Source organism: Saimiri boliviensis, chromosome 3 (assembly GCF_048565385.1).
Source record: "Saimiri boliviensis isolate mSaiBol1 chromosome 3, mSaiBol1.pri, whole genome shotgun sequence".
In the NCBI taxonomy this organism is placed as follows: Eukaryota; Metazoa; Chordata; class Mammalia; order Primates; family Cebidae; genus Saimiri; species Saimiri boliviensis.
In genome coordinates, this window is record NC_133451.1 from 64,328,236 (window position 1) to 64,346,762 (window position 18,527).

General features: G+C 37.7%; 1 protein-coding gene across 1 annotated transcript; it reads left to right on the top strand.

Annotated features, from left to right (window-relative positions):
• Positions 1-3,848: 3,848 nt before the first annotated feature.
• On the top strand, positions 3,849-18,297 carry ENAM (enamelin). The gene is made up of 9 exons (XM_003931928.4): positions 3,849-3,902; positions 5,972-6,040; positions 6,162-6,206; positions 6,956-6,997; positions 8,573-8,839; positions 10,114-10,176; positions 12,194-12,247; positions 15,397-16,437; positions 16,498-18,297. Exons 1-9 carry the CDS (start codon positions 3,849-3,851, stop codon positions 18,295-18,297), a joined length of 3,435 nt encoding a protein of 1,144 aa, XP_003931977.3.
• Positions 18,298-18,527: the final 230 nt, after the last annotated feature.

An 18,527-nucleotide genomic window follows, 5' to 3' on the forward strand; every position in this document is an offset into this window, starting at 1 on the left:
GAAGGTGGTATAACACCATAGTCTTCTTCCGTTCTAAATCATTTTAAAGCTGATCTTGAGTACATAAAGAGAGTTCTTATTGCTCAGAAGCCCAAGAAATAAACACTACCTCTGACGGTGGTCCAAATATTAATAAATCAGCACCCACAAAAAGTTACTGACTTCACTGAGCAACTGTCGTATTAGTATACAAAACATTTAAATTTAAATTAAATAAAATCTGATAAACATTATAATCTAGTTTCCTTTTATCTTTTTTTTCTTTTTCTTTTTCTTTCTTTCTTTCTTTTTTATTTTTTTTTATTTTTTTTTTTTTTTAGAGGCAGTTTTGCTCTTGTTCCCCAGGCTGGAGTGCAGTGGTGCCACCTCAGCTCACTGCAAACTCTGCCTCCCGGGTTCAAGTGATTCTCCTGCTTCAGCCTCCTGAGCAGCTGGAAATACAGGTGCCCACCACCATGCCCGGCTAAATTTTTGTATTTGTAGTAGAGATGGAGTTTCTCCATGTTGGCTAGGCTGGTCTCGAACTCCTGACCTCAGGTGATCCACCTGCCTCAGCCTCCCAAAGTGCTGGGATTGTAGGCATGAGCCACTATGCCCAGTCTAGTTAACTTTTTTCTATACTCTATGGAGAAGCTCAGTTTTTCTTTTGGAGGCTTCTTGTTTGCTGTCTTTTTTTCATGAACAAGTAAGCACAATGATGAGAAATACTCCTCAGAAATATTTAGGAAATGTGACAGTGAGCGTAATAAAACAACTATTGAGAAAGCTCTAATGATAATAATACATAATAGGTAATATTTATCTATCTATTTATAACATTTAGTTGAAGTATATATTAAGAAATGTAAATGAGTTATCTCATTAAATTCTTGACAAACCCAAGAAGAGAATGTTATCTCTTATTTTACAAATGAGGAAACTGAGGCTAAAGAGATTAGGTTGTTTGACCAAGATTCTAAAACAAGTAAGTTGTAGGAGTCAGAATTTGAACCCATTACTGAGTTCTAACTCAGAAAATTTGCTATCCTAATATTCTGTGCAGATAGGGTGGGCACCCAAGTCAGGGCTTTGCATGAAGAGGAAGCTCAGGAATCGTTTGGGGAATAAAACATTATTAACCCTTTAATTTGTGAGGGATTAAACTGCCCCTCCTCTTCTCTTATGATAGAAAGGTCTCCCACATTTACAGCTTGAGAACATGCTATAGGAATGAATAGTTTCAGAAAGAATTCAAGGCTGTGGATGCTTAGACACTATTTGGCACCAGTAGGACCCCTAAGACACTACTTTGTCTCAGGTGCTTCATTCAGTAATCCTGCAGTGTTGGAGTGCTCTGCTAATAATAATCCGCAGAACTTAAACTTCAGAGTTGAACTTAGAAGAGGACCTATTTGCTCTTAGAACTATGGCTGCATTTATGGTTCTTAAATCCTTAGTGAATCATTACAGGGTGTAGTGTGGAACCATAAAAGTACCTTCGTGTATTAATCAGATAGTCACTGATAGTCCACTACTAGAAACCAGGCATTTCCCTTTTTTTTTTTGAAACTTCTTTTGGTTTTGTTTTTTTTCTCCCTAATGAAAAAAAATTTTGATAATTTTCCCAATCCAATTCAACACTACTAAGAATTCACTCATTCAATAGTTTGGCTAGATTTTAGAAACATGAATTATTTCATGACAGCTAACCACCCTTGTGGCCAAGAGAACAAGGCTAAATAGAGAAAGTGATCAAAAGTGAGTTTAGGGGCAACTCCCAATAACCCATATGGGTAAAGCCAAAATCAAAAGTTACCCTCTACATGAATGCGCACAGGCATAAGCTAGGTTATCCAGCATCAGAACTCCTATTTCTCCTCCAAGAACACACCGTAGGTCACTGTCCCATAAGTGCCCTACCACTTACAAATTCACCTCAGTGTGCACACGGTATGATAAATTCTACTCAGTTTCTACAAAATTAAACAAAGGCAAGCAGGTACTTGAAGAAGATATAACTTTTCACATCTTGGATACACACAGAGTTAAAAGATGGTCCTTAGCTTCATTTAAAGTCAAATATTCTAGCACATTTTTATTATTTGTGGCACTAAATTTGTGGAGCAGGGAGGCACTAAGAAATGTAATGTTATTTGGCCCAAAAGGAATGACACAGCACTTTTCTGTCCTTGGAAGAATAGCACCATGGGCAACCACTGGATTAACTTATATACAAAATTATACCAAGTAGGAGCCAGCTTTTGCCATTAAATTCAGTCATTCTTGGTTTTTAAATCCCAACATTGAAATAAGTAACTATCACAACAAATGTTTTCTCTTGTGATGCCATAAGAGAACAGGAGAATCCAAGTTAAGCAAAGATAGCGAATCTTGTTCCTGTCAATTAAAAGTATAATTGGCCCATTTATTTGAAAGTGAAATCTTTATTATGGAAAGACAGATTTCAGGAAAAAAATCCGTAACATAATCCCTTCAGTGAATTTCTCAAGTCCTATTTTCATTAGGTTGTATTATCATGATAGCTGAGAGTTCATTTGCCATTGTACCTCACTCATCTAAAATTCTGAATCCCCAGTGACTGAACCATATTTGACTTCAAAAAGAACACTATGTCCTGCTAGCCTTATGTAATACAGATCAAATCAAGTCACTGAGTTGTCATCCAGGGATATAACATTCTAGTTAATTTTAATTACATATAAAATGTTTATTAATTAAATATATATATTAGCCTGTCTTTTGATGAAGGCAACTGACTTACAATAGCATATAGTTAATATTCACCATTGTTCCCAAAATATCTTTGTTATAAAATGAACTTTCTATACCTTGAAACCCAAATTCGTCAAGAAAAGCATCTTCTAAATTTTACTGCTGTAAGCTCATTTTCCTGGACTGTTATTATACATAATAAGAGACTTGACTTGACAGCTCCTATAATAACACATTACAAGCTTTAAATCCGATGCATGTTTTTTACCTTAAACTCTTGTGATGGCAAAACCATTTTCCTCAAAGCTGATTGGTTAGGCAGGTCTACAACAGTGCTTAAATGGAACCTTGCTGTGCCAAGCTTTCTTACAAGGAGGAATCTTTTTATTTTGAGCCTTTTTGGTACTGAACATGATACCTGACTGAAGAATTTTTGTTTTATCATTAAGAAATAAATGTGTATTGCTTCTTGAGATCTCCCTGGTTTCAGCAATTTGTAGTTATTTTCACTATAGACCATTAAGAATACATTTCAAAGACAAGTTAATAAAGTTCAAGTAAAAATTATTTTTTATACATTGCAGCTTCTAATTGGCATTGGGTGAGTATTAGAGATTATCAACATAAATTACATATAGTGCCAAATGATGAACTTAATTCATAGATGTTGGCTAATTTTCCTTATTGCATTCCTTATTGTTGGCTGTATAATCATTGTATGCAGACTAATCTTCTGATAAAACTTGAACCTCCTTGGCTTATTTGGTGTATTTGTTTTTCTTATAAGTTTTTTCCAGCCTTCTTAGACCTCCTTTAATACTGTGATTTTGTACATTTCCCTATAGTGAAGTCTAGTTTTGTCAACATTGCCCTAGAAGTATCTCAAAATGCAGTGCCTGTGTCATCTCCTCTCTGATTTAGCTTTCATTCTACTCTTAAAGTGAGAGAAGATTAAACTTGATTTTGTGGCCCTCTAATAAAGGTATGACTGGATAAAATAATTAACATCACATGTGCTGCCTTAGAGCTGAAACTTTGCTACTCATGTCATTTATTTGTTCCACTTCTATATTTTAGTTTCTTCTCATGCTAAATCTGTATTTTTCTTAAAGGCTTATAAAAATTTGGGTGAAGAAATGTTGGTGCTGCGGTGCAGGCATGGAACCTCTTTTTCTAAACTAGATAACTTGGTGAGTACTTTCATTTATTTTTGACAATGCATTCAGGCTTTCAAACTAGACACTGTCAGAAGTACACTTGAGAGGGCCAAACACTATTGAAATCTGTCAGAAGAACCAAATAGCATCTGCTTTCACAGATGGAAGAAGAACAAAGTCATTGTACTTTTGTGGTAATCATTACGAGTGTTACTTTCAACTCAAAAAATAACTATAGACTTTAATCATGAACTTTTAGAGATGGAAGGGATCTCAGTCATCCAACATAATACATTAATTTTACAAAAGATAAAATGAGTTTTATATTTGCAAACATAAAAGCCACACGTATTATCAAAAATCACTGTGACAGCTACTAGAGAGATGAGATGAATGATTAAGAAAGACAGAAATTAACCATCCAAAAGCACCCTTAAATCTTGGTCCTTAATCTTAGAAACAGTTAGCAAAGAAAGCTTTCACCAGTATTTTCTTTATTAGCTTCCACATATTGTTGTAACCTATACTAAACACACTAGTTTCAACTATCATTTTTCGTTCTCTATGATGTTATAACTCTGAAAATTTTTAAATAGTAGGAAAGGTGTTTACTCATTACTGCTTCCTTTGTTTAATTACATTCTACCAATTTTTCTAATATACGAAGATAACTGATTACACCCACAATTTAGGGAAAAGTCCATTATAAAAATGTTAAAGTGTCATTTATGTTGCTCCTACAGGAAGTAAGCAGAAGGGTAGGCATTGGCTCCAATCATACTAGATACATTTTATGTCCAGAAAAGGAAGAAAGAACGAAAGGAATGAGCAACTACTGGGTGTCTACATGTTGGTTACCATGCTAGGAATTGGGCTATATCTGACATACAACGAAAATAAATCATTCTGATTAAAACCTTTTATCTTCCTCTATCGTATATGCAAATAGAAAGTTTTCTTAAGAAATTACTCAAGTAAATTTTTCAGAATAAAACTTGTTCAAAGACATAAATACAAGACAATTTTACAAGGCTTACATAATTAACTAGAGTGGGATAAATGAACCTCATTAAAAACAATCTCCAACTTTCATACATAAGTCTATATGTTTAATCAAAGTATCTAATAGAGAGATTTATTTTTACTTTTCTGCCTATTTCCTACTTTTTCCTATTTTCCTAACCACCTTAGAGCATAAGTTATTTTTTTTTTTTTTTGAGACAGAGTCTCGCTCAGTCACCCAGGCTGGAGTGCAATGGTGCAATTTCGGCTCACTGAAACCTCTGCTTCCTGGGTTCAAGCGATTCTCCTGCCTCAGCCTCCCAAGTATCTGTGAGCCACCACACTTGGCTAATTTTTGTATTTTTAGTAGAGACAGGGTTTCATCATGTTGGCCCAGTTGCTCTCGAACTCCTGACCTCAGGTGATCTGCCCCCCTTTTGCCCCCCAAAACGCTGGTATTACAGGTGGAGCCACAGCACCTGGCCACATATGTGATTTTTAAAGGAAGTGATGATGATAATAATAATAGGAACAATAGAGGAAACAAGGAAAAAATAGGATTCTGAATATTCCAGTTTACTTAGTCTCTATATAACAGAGTATTATCTACAGCATCTCAGAAAGTAGCACAAAGTTTTGATTTTGGAGTGTGCCCTCCTTGAAACTGAGATTATTTCATACAGTGAATGTGGCTAGACATCACTATGCCTTTATAAATCAACTAGCAACTAGAAACTCAAACCCATCAATATTCCTTTTTTGGGGATATTCTCCTAATTTCTAATTTTCACATTCTGGTGCTATGAAATCTCTCTCTCTCTCTCTCTCTCTCTCTCTCTCTCTCTCTCTCACACACACACACACACACACACACACACACACTTTTGTATTTCCTTTTAATCTGAATCTTTTGGCAACTTGAAAAGTACCAGGTAATAGCTATCTAATAGTTTCTTGACATAAAATAAAAATGGCAACAAGGGCCCCATCTATTTCTATACTCTCCTTGATAGACAATTAGACTAGTACCTAGATAGGTGCAGAGTGCCCTAAGCATACTTATTTCACAAACCAAAAATAAAAATCTATTTTTATTCTAGGTGCCAAATGGAAAAATGAAGATTCTCCTGGTCTTTCTAGGGCTTCTTGGTAATTCTGTTGCCATGCCAGTAAGTATTTTTTAAATGTTAGCTCTGTCTTTGTGTATTATCATTGTGTAGCTTAGGAACAATTGTTGAGCTTCTTTCAACTGATGTTCTGCATTTGTCACTGACATTCTCTTACTTCCAGATGCATATGCCCCGAATGCCTGGATTTAGCAGTAAAAGTGAGGAGGTATGTAAGTTCAGTCTCAGGGGAGAAGTTATCCACAGTCCTATCCTATACGTTTATTAACAAGAATATTGGACAGTTGTCTGATATATAATATTTCTTATGAAAGGAGTAGAAAGAGGGAGAGTTTAAAGTCTTAAACTCTCAAATTGAGGCAAAGTAGTAATTTACCCAGCCATCAGCCTACCTATGTGCTTCAACGTTTCTTTTCAAGGTAAATCTGGATTTGTGTCAAAATCTAGTTGATATTACCTTATTTGCTAAGTTTGCTAGCTAGCAAAAGTGACCAATTGTACCAAGGGTTATTAGAAGGTAGATGCTTAAAAATATAAATATCTTTTACTTGACTCATATCCCAGATCATTAATCAAATTCAGTACACATCAGAAAGATGAATCATCTTGTCACATAATTCTCATGTTCTCAAATCCTGAACTCTGAAGGAATAGAACATTCAAAAACTTTAGAGTAGACAGGATTTTTATTTTCTACTATTCTTTATTGATTCTTCTCAAAATAAAATTCTGACTTAAAAGTTAAAGTGCCTGAGAAGCTTCTTTAATTGTACACTTACTTTAAATTCAAGCGTAACAAGTAAAAGGCAATATGACTGTTGTGCATTAAAATCAGAAATTTTTATACTGGGAAGTTCTAAGATTAAAAAAAGAAATTTGGCTTATTTCTTATGATTTGTGCATTGATTTGATAAAAGTTTCACTTTGATTCACATTAATGGATTCCTTTGGTTGCAGATGATGCGATATAATCAATTCAACTTTATGAACTCCCCACATGTAAGTTTCTCTTTATGTTATTTCTGATGATTTCTTGTTTATCTAGATAACTCCATAGAGACACCAATCCACGTTTTAATTATAACGTAATCATTGCAAGAGTTTCAAGGGGGAAAAAATATTCCCCCATCCTCTCACATCAAATTTCTTCTTATTCATTTCTATTGTTCTTTCATGTAAATCAAAATAATTATTAATTAGAAACATTATTTATATCCAAGAAAAATGTTCTGTGAAAATATCTCAGAAGACTTCACAAATAATGACAATAAAAATATAGTAAGTAGCAAGTATTGGTGGGGGTAAGTTTTATTTGGATTATCTTGAAAGACAATGTTGTAATTATGAAGCAAGTTTTATGTTATGTAAATAAATACAGATTATTCCTGTCACTGCATGCTAATTATCCAAACAAAGTAATAATAAATCAAGTATCAGGTGGTTCTTTGGCACAATTTTTCTGACAAAATTGTATGTTAGCACAATAGCACTACACATCACCTTTGATTTCTGTGGAATGATGATGAGGGCCATTTTTAGGGGAAAATCAAGGACTGCATCAATTTTTTTGTAACTATTCAAGTAATTCTCTTTTAAAGCCCTTTGCCTAAAATAATCATCACTGTAAATTTTCTCTTCCTCAGCTTTTGATTGGCCCAACTTTTTCATATTCTCATTATTACTTTTAGTGACTTTGCCCATGATTTGAAATTTTTAGTAACTTAGTTGTCATGAAATCCTGTATCTTAATGCGAGATTTGCAATTTTGAATTTCATCAATCCACAAAGCATGGGTACATCATCTGACAGATACAAAGAGACTAATTAATGAAGACTGGGGATAGAGAGAGGCGTTAAACCAGGGAGGAAATATTTGAATGAGAACTGATGTTGCAAGACAGGTCATTCATAAATTATCACAGATTTAGAAATTAGTATTTTTATAAATTATCATAAATTCATAAATTAACATTTTCAGATTAAAACTACTTTTGCTTCCCTGCCCAACCTTGTAATTGTGGGGATTCTTGAAATTACAAGGGATTCTTGAAAATGGAATTAAGGAGGATCCACCTGTAACTAAGAAACATAGACAAGATATAAGTGTGTTTACACAGACTGAATTTTTATTTTTTCCTTTTTTTCTTGTTTTTTATTTTTTGCTTTACAGTATTATTTCCTTTATGTTATTTTTGCTTTTTCTCTTCTTCATCCAACCTTATAACAAATTACATGGGTTCTGAATATGACATTAAATCCTCTGTAACCTGACTTGCATACTTCTTACCTGAGTGAGGGTTTCAGAGTTAGAAAATCAGTCAAATTCTTAAACTGAGATGTCTCACCTAATTCTGCCTTTTGGGTGGTTTGGTTGTTCGGCTTTCTAGAAGACTGAAGTTCATTCTGTAAGACAATGTGTAAAGAAATTCTAACTAAAGATCTTGAAATTTTCGTTAAGTCATGTTCCATAGGACCTTAAAGCTCTTTGGCGGAGTTTTAGAGGCTGACATGAGGATGGAGAGAATCTGAATCTCAACTCTGTTACTATTTCACTGTTATTTGCTACCCTTTCAGATGGCACACCTGGGCCCCTTCTTTGGAAATGGTCTGCAACTCCCTCAGCAATTTCCTCAGTACCAGATGCCCATGTGGCCTCACCCACCACCCAACACACTCAACCCACAGAAACCCTCAGGACCCAAACGTCATAACAAGACTGATCAGACCCAAGAAACCCAGAAACCCGATCAGACTCAGTCAAAAAAGCCACCACAAAAGCGGCCTTTGAAGCAGCCATCACATACTCCAGCTCAGCCCAAAGAGGAAGATCAGCCACCTCAGGTGAGGCTTGCCCAGAAAAATTCCATATCTGTAAATGGCCTCGGAGAGATTTGGAGGGCCATGCCACCCCCACATACACACTTCAATACAGGTACTATGATGCAATACCATCTTTTATTTTGACATGCATCCAAAACTTCACGGCAAGTTAACTCCAGTCTTGCTTGGTTCAAATTACCCAAACACTGTTGCTTTTTAAAAGCTCCTTTTAAATTACAGAGACAACATAGTATGTATAATAACATGAGCACTAAACTAACAGTCAAGAATCAAAGGTTCAAGTCCTAGCCCTGGTCCTTATTCGTCATATGGTATTGAACAAGTTGCTTCACCTTTCTAGGTTCCAGTTTCCCCATGAGTAAACTAAATGGTTTCCAAGTTTCATCCAGGTCTGTGCTTTGATGCTGTAAAATATTCCTCTGAAATTAACATTGCTTCCAGTACTAGTATGACATAAGGCAAGAAGATGTGCAAATCATTTCTCAAGATCTCATCCAGCGTGAAGGGAGCTTCGAACATACTGGCTTTTAGGCAGGGCATACTGGCTCACACCTGTAATCCCAGCACTTTGGGAGGCTGAGGCAGGTGGATCACCTGAGGTCAGGAGTTCAAGACCAGCCTGACCAACATGGTGAAACCCTATCTCTACTAAAAATACAAAAAATAGCCAGGCATGGTGGTACATGCCTGTAATCCCAGCTACTCAGGAGGCTGACGCAGGAGAATCGCTTGCACCTGGGAGGCAGAAGTTGCAGTGAGCCAAGATCATGCCATTGCACTCCAGCCTGGGTGACAGAGCATGACTCAGTCTCAAAAAAAAAAAGAAAAAAGAAAAAAAAAACAAAACTGGCTTTTAGTCAGTTAACACTTATTATCAGACACTATTACAGATGTAAGGAATACAAAATTGAATGAAAAGACTCCCCTGGATTGAAATGCTGGCTTCAATCATTTACTAGCTATGAGATTTGGGGCAAGTGACCAAACTTCTCTGAACTTCATATTCTTAAGTAAAATGGGAATAGTAATAGTTCACATCCTCTATGGTTATGTGAGGATGAAGTGAGTTTAACAATATAAAATGCTCAGCACAGAGCCTGGAACAAGCGTCCAATAATACTAATTGTTATTATCATTATCATCTTTGCCCCATAAAAAACACAGTTTAATGTAAAGTGAAATGTAGACTCCCAAGTTTCAATTGCATTTAGTTGGTTTGCTTCATTTTTTAAACGTATTCTCAATTCCACATCACTCTGATTCTTTCTCTCTAGGCATTCCCACCATTTGGCAATGGGCTATTCCCTTATCAACAACCACCATGGCAAATTCCACAGGTGAGAATTCTTTTTTCTTTACACTATAAGTGAAAAATAATATTAGTATGCTATAAATTAAATTAATATAAACTCATACACTCTAATGGAATATCATATACCAATCAGTAGAGGGTATATATGAAATAAAACCATCATATCAGTAATTATGCAGAAAAAGAATAGAGAATTTTTTGAATTTTATACTCAAATTGGTGACATAAATACAATCTAAATCACCAAACAGATAATAGTAACTTAGCTAATAAATTAGTTTAGAAGGTTGTGCTACTTCATTACTATTTCCCCACATCCTTGAGAAATTAAAAAAAAAAAAAAAAACCACATTATCTTCATTTAATGTAATGGGGAAATCGAGAAACAGGGCAAAACAGAATTTGAAAACCATAAGCTAAGCTATGATTAGACTAAGACAGTTTCATCCTGTCTTACTGTTTCTAGTCACAGATACATCATTCTAAAGAATCTTGGGGCGGGGCACGGTGGCTCATCCCTGTAATCCCAGTACTTTAAGAGGCCGCGACAGTGGATCACTTGAGGGCCGGAGTTCAAAACTACCCTGGCCAACATGGTGAAACCCCGTGTCTACTAAAAATACAAAAATTTGCCAGGCTTGGTGGTGCACGCCTGTAATCCCAGCTACTCAGGAGGTTGAGGCAGGAAAGTCATTTGAACCCAGGAGGCAGAGCTTGCAGTGAGCAGAGACTGAGCCACTGCACTCCAGCCTGGGCAACAGAGCAAGACTCTGTCTCAAAAAAAAGAATCCTTGGCCAGGCACAGTCGCTCATGCCTATAATCCCAGCACTTTGGGAAACCAAGGCAGGCAGATCACCTGAGGTCAGGAGTTTGAGACCAGCCTGACCAACATGGTGAAACTCCATCTGTACTAAAAATACAAAAATTAGCTGGGTGTGGTGGCAGTCACCTGTAATCCCATATATTCAGGAGGCTGAGGCATGAGACTTGCTTGAACCCAAGAGTCGGAGGTTGCAGTAAGAGATCATGCCATTGCACTCTAGCCTGGGTGACAGAGCGAGACTCCGTCTCAAAAAAAAAGAAAAAAGAATCTTGCAAAATATTATTTACAAGAAGCCTCAAAGAATCTTAAACATTTACAATCATTAAAAGATAATATTGAAATTGCATCATAGGCTTTAAAAATGTGAATGGTAAACTTTTTGAGCTAAAGAAATATTAATGGTCAGTTGCTGTTAAACAAAACAACAGGAAATATTTGTTGACTGTTTATTCAGCCATGACAAAGGTTTTCCTTGTCTACAACTCTATAACCAAGAATGTTTTTTATCAATGAGGAAGAATTCACCTTAAGGAGTAAAAGTGCCTTCTTTTTTCCTTCTTAAAAGAGTGACTTCCTCTTATTGGCTATACTGAACTAAGGAAATTAAGGCAGTACAAAGTAAAGATTTTAAAAGCAGATAAACATGATTCTCATGCTGAAGTAACTATTACTCTCATCTACATAAAACTTGAAAGAGAGAAACTTAGCCTCCAAGTTTGATTAGAAGAATTAACTTTAGTCAAATAAAAAATCATGGTAATAATCCCCTAAACATGAAGCCACATTATAAAAATAACATCTTTACTTAATCTCTATTATTAGATGTTCTAATATAGATGCTTGGATTCTAACAGCACTCAAATTTCTTTCTCTCACACTCTCTGTCTGTATGTGTGTGCATGGTGTGTGTTTGTGGGGGGTTGTGGGGGATGTGTTTTTAAGTGTCAGAGGTGATAAGGAGGATTGCCAGGAGATGCAGCCACGCAGAGCATATTAAGTAGGATAATCTAGGATCCAGCTGAAGCCTTTGTATTTTCACTGTTAGATCACAATTTTTAGCAGCTGGACTGTGAGACCTAATCACTCAGAAGTTAAAAGCTCAGGGTACTAAGTGAGCTCAATCACCGACTTGAGCTATTTTTAGATACCTTGCATCTTATAAACAAATGGCAGCATAGAAAATGCTTTCTCCTGTGTTCTGTGTTTTTCACTTCTCAGAGGGTACCTCCACCAGGTTATGGACGCCCACCAATCAGCAATGAAGAAGGTGGGGTAAGTACAAGTAAAGCTACATTCTCCTCTAGAAATGACAATCCATTTGTCCCTGCTTGTTTATCCACATCTAATAAGAAAGTTAGAATCCAACACATGAACCTGTAGTTCAAGCTTCTGTGATTCTTAGAAAATAAAAGAGTGAAACAAATCAAGCCAGTGGTCTAAAGGTTGATGCTGGACTCCAGACAGTGATAAACAGAGAAAGAAGTAAGAGTTTCTTAATGTTATCCTCAAGAGGCTGGGCGGTGGCTCAAGCCTGTAACCCAGCACTTTGGGAGGCCGAGGCGGGTGGATCACGAGGTCAGCAGATCGAGACCATACTGGTCAACATGGTGAAACCCCGTCTCTACTAAAAATACAAAAAATTAGCTGGGCATGGTGGCACGTGCCTGTAATCCCAGTTACTCAGGAGGCTGAGGCAGTAGAATTGCCTGAACCCAGGAGGCGGAGGTTGCGGTGAGCCGAGACCGCGCCATTGCACTCCAGGCTGGGCAACAAGAGCGAAACTCCGTCTCAAAAAAAAAAAAAGAAAAGAATGTTATCCTCAAGAGGAAATTAAGTGATTATCTAACTTCCTGATTATATTAATACAAATAAATTGAAGCCAAGAGAAGATCCATTACTACTCAATTTCACTTAGTAAGTTTCTGGATAAACTGGACCCAGAACCGAAGTCTTCTGTTACTCTGCTCAAAGGCCTTTTTACTATACCACACTAGAAGAACCAAATGTATATCACAGAGTGACTAATATTCCAGCACTGTGTCAACTAAAAAGTCATTTTAGTGATTGCGACATAGCACCCCACCCACCTAGAGCTAACTTTTTTTTCCCTAAGTATGTGATATATCCTCAGTGAACTGTGGTAACCTAATAGCTTAACTGAGGAGTGAGGGACAGATTGGTTTGTTGTTGTTGTTGTTGTTGTTGTTGTTGAGACAGGTGGGAGATCACTTAAGCCTGGGGGGTGGAGGATGCAGTGAGCCATAGCGCCACTGCACTCCAGCCTGGTGACAGAGCAAGACTGTCTCAAACAAAAGAGAGGTTGGCATTACTTGTTCTAAAAGGTTCCTTTCAACTTTAAGATTATGTACATACACGTTTTGTAAGTAAGTCTTTTCATCTCCCACAATCTTTTGTTAGCATAGCAGCCAGAGTAACCCTGTGAAACAATAGTCTAATCTTGTCACTCCTCTGCTCACTCCCTGCAACAACTGCTAATTTCTTTCTTTCCTTCCTTCCTTCCTTCCTTTCTTCTTCCTTCTTTCTTCAGAAGGCTGAAGTGAAAGGATCACTTTAGCTTGGGAAGTCAAGGCTGCAATAAGCCCTGATCTTGCCACTGCATTTCAGCCTGGACAACAAAGAGAAACCCCATTTCAAAAAATAAAATAAAATGTCTGTATTCTACCTCCTGAGGGCACTACCTGATTTCCTGCATGATCTTGGAGATATTTTTTCACCTGTCTCATCATCTTCATCCGCAAATGGGGATTAAAATATTTTTTCTTTATATTGCATTTGTTTTAAAAGAAAAATCAAATGATCTAAATGCCACACAAATGTCTAACAAACACAGTGACGGACAGGGTTCATGATGATTAAATCATTCATTAAATGAAAATTTATTAAGACCGTCCCACTGTGCTAGGTACTGGAAAACAAGGATGAGAAGCATAATGTTTTCATTTAAAACCTTCACATGGGAGAATTAAATCTAAGAATCCCAGGAAAATAGGTAACTAAATTCAGTGGGATGATTGTTACGACAGAAACCTGTACTGCTGTGGACTCCTAGGAATAGAACCTAATTCTGCCTGTGGAAGTCAAGACACAGAAGGTAGAAGTCAAACTGAGTTCTGAAGCATGAGTCAAGTTTGCCAGGAGGAATAAATGTACATACAGGTAGAACAACTTTCAATATGAATAAGCCATGTGCAAAGGCACTGAAACATAAAAAGAATAGAGAACCCAGAGAATTCAGAGTAGTTGTGATTTGCAACTTATAAAGTGCAAGGGGGAGGAAATGAGGCTGAATGTAATAGTTATGACCCAGATTATTATAAAACATTATATTATTATCATATAATATATAACACTTATTAGGCACTTGCTAAGTACCAGGCACTGAGCTCTACTTATTTTGTCCCATTTAGCCCTCATGACAACCTATGAGGTAGATGTTATTTTGTCATCTCCATATTACAAATGAGTAAACCAAGGTTAGCCCAGAGTCACAGTATTAATGCTGGTGGAATGGGGGTTTTAATGCACATCTGTCTAGAGGCCCTACTATTTAGCAGCATGTTGTATTGCTTTGTACATTATGCTAAGGAATTCAGAGTTTATTTTGTAATGGAGAACTTTAAATACAAATTTAAAGAGGAAAGGGACAGAACTTCCATATACCCACTCTCAGCCTCTACTAATTACTCTGATAGCAGTGCAGAAGCAAGATTAAAGGAAATTAAGACTGCATACAGAGTAGACAGTAAGAAAACTATTGCAAACAGTTCAGGGGGTACTGTGGAGTAAGGAAGTAGGGGCAAGGATGAAAGCTGAGATTTTATAGAGCCTGGTTCTTAATAGTCTGGAGAAATAAGAGAGAGCAGAAACTTGGGAAACTGTATAGATAGTGGTGAATGCTGCTTAAATACAGAACACTGGAGGAGGTTTGGTGGGAGTTGAGCCCAGTTCTGTTGGAGGTACTCATGAAAGCTTTAGTAGAGATGTTCTGCTGCCTCAACCTTGGGCAAGAATGTTGTGGGTCAGAATTATGCCTTTGTGAGTCATTAGCATATATGCCTATTGAAAGCATGGGCATGCAATAGAACTCTTAAGAGGTATGTAAACAGAGAACAGAAAAATTAGAAGGATGGAGAATAAAATCATTGAAAAAAAAAAAGCCTCAGATGTATAAGAACTAAAAAGAAAAAGCTGAGCAGTGGTCAGAAAAAAATACTCGAAGAGAGAAACAGAAAGAGTATGGTCATGGAAACCAAGGAGGAATCAAATTTCAAGAAAGTAAAGCTTATGATGTTAAAAGAAACATGTGGCTGATAAGATTTCCCTGTTATACTAAAAAATTCTAAGCAACACCATGGTGGGAAACAAAGGGTAATTATTGATTTCTATCTTCTTTCCCACAGAATCCTTACTTTGGATATTTTGGATATCATGGCTTTGGGGGTCGCCCTCCTTATTATTCAGAAGAAATGTTTGAACAAGATTTTGAAAAACCCAAAGAAGAAGATCCTCCTAAAGCAGAAAGTCCAGGCACCGAACCCACAGCTAATTCAACAACAAATTCTACCCAACCGAACCCTAGAGGGAATCAGGGTGGAAATGATACTAGCCCCACAGGGAACAGTACTCCACGGCCAAACACTGGGAACAACCCTCCAGATCAAAATGGGATCAGCCCAGTCCCTGCAGTGAACGCTTCAGGCCAGGGAGGGCCAGGAAGTCAAATCCCATGGAGACCAAGTCAGCCAAGTATTCGTGTAAATCATCCAAATCCTAATATAAGAAATTTTCCTTCAGGAAGACAGTGGTATCCCACTGGTACTGTCATGGGGCACAGACAGAATGGACCTTTTTACAGAAATCAACAAGTTCAAAGCGGTCTTCGGTGGAACTCATTTGCTTGGGAAGGTAAACAAGTAGCTCGTCCAAGAAATCCACTTTATCACATAGCTTACCCTTCTACTTCAAGAGGCAATTATCCCAATTATGCAGGAAATCCAGCAAATCTCAGAAGAAAGCCTCAGAGGCCAAATAAACACCCTGTGAGAACTAATGTTACCCCACTGGGTCCCAAACATGACCCTGTTGTTCAAAATGAAAAAATTCAGAATCCAAGGGAAAAGCCACTAAGTCCAAAAGAACCAATAATTGTTCCTACAAAGACTCCAACCAGTCCCTGGAGAAACTCTCAACAGTATGAAGTTAATATTAAATCAAATTATAAACTGCCTCACTCTGAAGGTTACACACCAGTCCCAAATTTTAATTCTGTTGATCAACATGAAAACTCCTATTACCCAAGAGGAGATTCCAGAAAAGTCCCAAATTCTGATGGACAAACCCAAAGCCAGAATTTGCCCAAAGGGATTGTTTTAGGGCCAAGAAGAATCCCATATGAATCAGAAACTAATCAGTCAAAATTAAAGCACAGCTCATATCAGCCTGTATACCCTGAGGAAAAGCCTGTATACCCTGAGGAAAAGCCTGTATACCCTGAGGAAAAGCCTGTATACCCTGAGGAAATTCCTTCTTCTGCAAAAGAAGATTTTCCTGCTGGAAGAAATACTTGGAACCACCAAGAAATCTCTCCACCTTTTAAGGAAGATCCTGGGAGACAAGAAGAACATTTACCTCATTCTTCCCATGGTTCTAGAGGAAGTGTTTTCTACCCTGAATATAACCCCTATTATTCCAGGGAAAACTCACCATATCGTAGAAGCAATACATGGGATGAGAGAGAGGATTCTCCAAATACTATGGGGCAAAAAGAAAGTCCACTGTACCCCATAAATACCCCAGACCAGAAAGAGACAGTCCCTTATAATGAAGAGGACCCAATTGATCCAAATGGAGATGAGTATTTTCCTGGACAAAATAGATGGGGTGAAGAGTTAAGCTTCAAAGGAAGCCCAACAGTTAGGCACTATGAAGATGAACAATATACCTCAAATCAGCCAAAGGAATATCTTCCCTATTCTTTAGATAATCCATCAAAACCAAAGGAGGATTTTTATTATAGTGAATTCTACCCATGGAGCCTGGATGAAAATATTCCATCATATAATACAGCTCCTACTATGTCACCACCTATAGAAAGCAGGGGTTACTATCTTAATAATGCCATTGGACCAGAAGAAAGCACTCTGTTTCCTTCATGGAACTCCTGGGACCGCAGGATACAAGCCCAAGGGCAGAAAGAAAGAAGGCCGTATTTTAACAGAAATACCTGGGATCAGGCAACACATTTACAAAAAACCCCAGCTAGGCCACCAGACCAAACAGGTAACCAGCCCTATTCCAGCAACACCCCAGCTGGGCTTCGGAAAAATCCAATACGGCATGAAGGTGAGAATTTGAACTATGGCATGCAAATAACTAGGATAAATTCTCCAGAGAGAGAACATTCATCTTTCCCTGACTTTATCCCACGAAGTTACCCATCAGGTCAAAAAGAAGCACATTTATTTCACCTAAGCCAGAGAGGCTCTTGCTGTGCTGGGATCTCCGCAGGGCCCAAGGACAATCCACTAGCTCTACAAGACTATACTCCATCGTATGGTCTTGCACCTGGGGAGAACCAAGACACCAGTCCTCTGTATACAGAAGGTAGTCATACCAAGCACACAAGACATGTCGTCTCCCCAACAAACATCCTACCAGTCCAAAGAAACAGCTCAGAGAAGAGGGAAAGCCAAAGCCCGAGTCCTTTCAGAGATGATGTATCCACTCTGAGGAGGAACACACCATGTTCTATAAAGAATCAACTGGGCCAAAAGGGAATTATGCCCTTTCCTGAAGCTGGTTCCCTTCAATCAAAGAATACGCCTTGTCTCAAAAATGATCTTGGAGGAGATGGGAACAACATTCTGGAACAAATTTTTGAAGACAACCAGCTCAGTGAAAGAACTATTGACCTTACTCCTGAGCAGCTTGTTATTGGTACACCTGATGAAGGCTCCGATCCAGAAGGCATCCAAAGTCAAATCCAAGGAAATGAGAGTGAGAGGCAGCAGCAAAGACCATCTAACATCCTGCATTTGCCATGCTTTAGCTCCAAATTAGCAAAGCATCACTCTTCCGGCATTGGATCTCCATCTAGCAATGGAAGGCAAAGCCCATTTGATGGGGATTCAATTATGCCTACTGAAAATCCTAACACATTGGTTGAGTTAGCTACTGGGGAACAATTTAAGAGTATAAATGTAGACCCACTTGATGCAGGGGAACACACTCCATTTGAATTCCTTCAAAGAGGGACCAGTGCACAGGACCAGATACAAGACTGCTTACTACTTCAGGCCTAGGGGTTATCTCAACCAAACATTTTCAGGGGAAGGGAAATAACTGACATTTTATACCAATGGTTACCAAACTTTTTTCCCCAAGACTCAATTAAGTATCTATCTTGGTGATCCTGAAGTTTTTTTTCCCCTCTCAGCAATATGAGTAGTCACCCAGGTGGAGCTGAGATTAGGCCCCTGGAGGTCACCGGATCTAGCACTTTCACAAATTAGTGCAGACTATCCCTGCCTAG

Bases quoted from the DNA above. Each gene is read 5' to 3' on its own strand.
- ENAM (XM_003931928.4), top strand. From the start codon at position 3,849: ATGTTGGTGCTGCGGTGCAGGCATGGAACCTCTTTTTCTAAACTAGAT. The intron at 6,207-6,955 runs GTATGTAAGTTC...CTTTGGTTGCAG, and splicing joins TTAGCAGTAAAAGTGAGGAG to ATGATGCGATATAATCAATT. The intron at 10,177-12,193 runs GTGAGAATTCTT...TTCACTTCTCAG, and splicing joins CACCATGGCAAATTCCACAG to AGGGTACCTCCACCAGGTTA.